Below are 1,664 nucleotides of genomic sequence, written 5' to 3'. Positions count from 1 at the left end.
CTGACTGTGGTAGGAGTCCCTATCTTGCCTCTCAGACTGACCGTGGTGGGAGGTCCTATCTTGCTTCTCAGACTGACCATGGTGGGAGTCCCTACTTTGCCTCTCAGACTGACTGTGGAGGGAGTCCCTATCTTGCCCTTCAGAATGACTGTGGTGGGAGTCCTGCCTTTTTCCCTCATGCCTCTGGCTGTGTTGTCTGCCTGTGTTTCCTGGAAATTTATGGTCTTGTGTTTCTTCTTGCCGCTTTTCTCTCTGGGAGGTTCTATCTGCACACGATCTATTATCTAGCTTATGATGGCAGGCTTGGACCAACTGGAACACCAACAGGAGGTATTCTTGAAAGTCAACACATCCGTTTCTGTCTCTGTCTAAGAGGTTCATGATGGTTTCCACAGTCTCTGGGTCATTTGGCCTCTGAGAAGGTAAAACAAAGAGCAAAATCAGATGTTTCCTGTGGGTTCTAAGATGTGTATTAGTGTTAATGATACATAATCATTCAGTCCTGCAAGGCCTTCCTTGGTTGAGAAACCACTAATCTGAAGTAGCTTGGGCTTGTTTCTAGCCTTTTATTAGCTGTTTCTCAGAATCCCAGCGCTTGCTGGGCCACTGGGCACATGACCATAGGGGGTAGATACACTAATTTAAAATAAGCTTCATTAAATAATCAGTTTGAGTCATCTGAAAAAGTTATTGCATCTCATCACAGGCTGTACTCTTAATAGTCCATTTACCTACTTTTTTCCTCACACTGTAAGATGGGAATGAGGGGAAGCTAATTTTATTCTTGTTTTTATTCATGTTCATCTGCAGTGCCTAGGATGGTACTGGCAGGGAGTAGGTGCTCAGTGACTCTTGATTGATTGATTGATTGAATGAATGCATGAGATGGGTGAATAGCTCAAAAATATAAAATACAGATATGATTGTACAGTTTCCTTCTGAGAAATTGTTCCCTGTTACTTTGAAGTTGTATTCCATCTGGTTCAAACTCAGATGTGCTTGTGCCCATGTGCATGTGCATGTGTGTGTGTGTGTGTATGCTGGGAGAGAACTACTAAAAAATGGCCTGAAATTCTTTTTGTTAGCAGGTGGACCAAATAAAACAAATTCAAAGCATTAAACTCTGGACACACATGTCAGAGTCATTCACATTTGACTTCATGGGGCCAGGTGTCTATGTATCTTACCCGGAGGATGTCTCCAAACTCAACCAAGAGGAGCTGCTTCAACTCCTTCTTGCACAGTGAGGCACAGTCTCCATCCTCTTGGGCATGTTTCTGGAACACCTCTATTATGTGGAGTATGCTATTTAGGAGTTGAGTCATTTTAACAAGTACTAGTGAACCTAAAAGAAAAAGCAAGACTTTATCTGTGTTCAGGATAAAGACTGGGAGACATCATTTCCAGGGGAAAAGTCACTCCTCTTGATCTGGAAAAGAAGCTTAAGAAATAAGGCTTGGTCCCCATAGCACAGTGGTTACGGTGCCAGCCACGTACACTGAGACTGTTCGGTTCAAACCCGGCTCAGGCCAGCTAAACAACTATGACAACTGCAACAGAAAAACAGCCAGGCATTGCGGCAGGCACCTGTATTCCTAGCTACATGGGAGACTGAGGCAAGAGAATTGCTTAAGCCCAGGAGTTTGAGGTTGCTGTGAGCTGGG

At 44.1% G+C, this 1,664-nt stretch overlaps 1 protein-coding gene across 1 annotated transcript in view; it reads right to left on the bottom strand.

Annotated features, from left to right (window-relative positions):
- RPTN (repetin) overlaps positions 1 to 1,325 on the bottom strand; it is a 3,633-nt gene extending 2,308 nt beyond the window's left edge. The window contains exons 1-2 of the mRNA XM_003800430.1: positions 1,188 to 1,325; positions 96 to 414 (exon numbers count right to left, since the gene is read on the bottom strand). Coding sequence (XP_003800478.1) covers positions 96 to 414; positions 1,188 to 1,325 — 457 coding nt within the window. The remainder of the gene's footprint in view (positions 1 to 95; positions 415 to 1,187) is intronic.
- Positions 1,326 to 1,664: the final 339 nt, after the last annotated feature.

This window comes from Otolemur garnettii, unplaced genomic scaffold (genome assembly GCF_000181295.1).
Source record: "Otolemur garnettii isolate 467f Iridium unplaced genomic scaffold, OtoGar3 scaffold00174, whole genome shotgun sequence".
NCBI lineage: Eukaryota > Metazoa > Chordata > Mammalia > Primates > Galagidae > Otolemur > Otolemur garnettii.
This window is presented reverse-complemented; position numbering and strand designations above follow the sequence as displayed.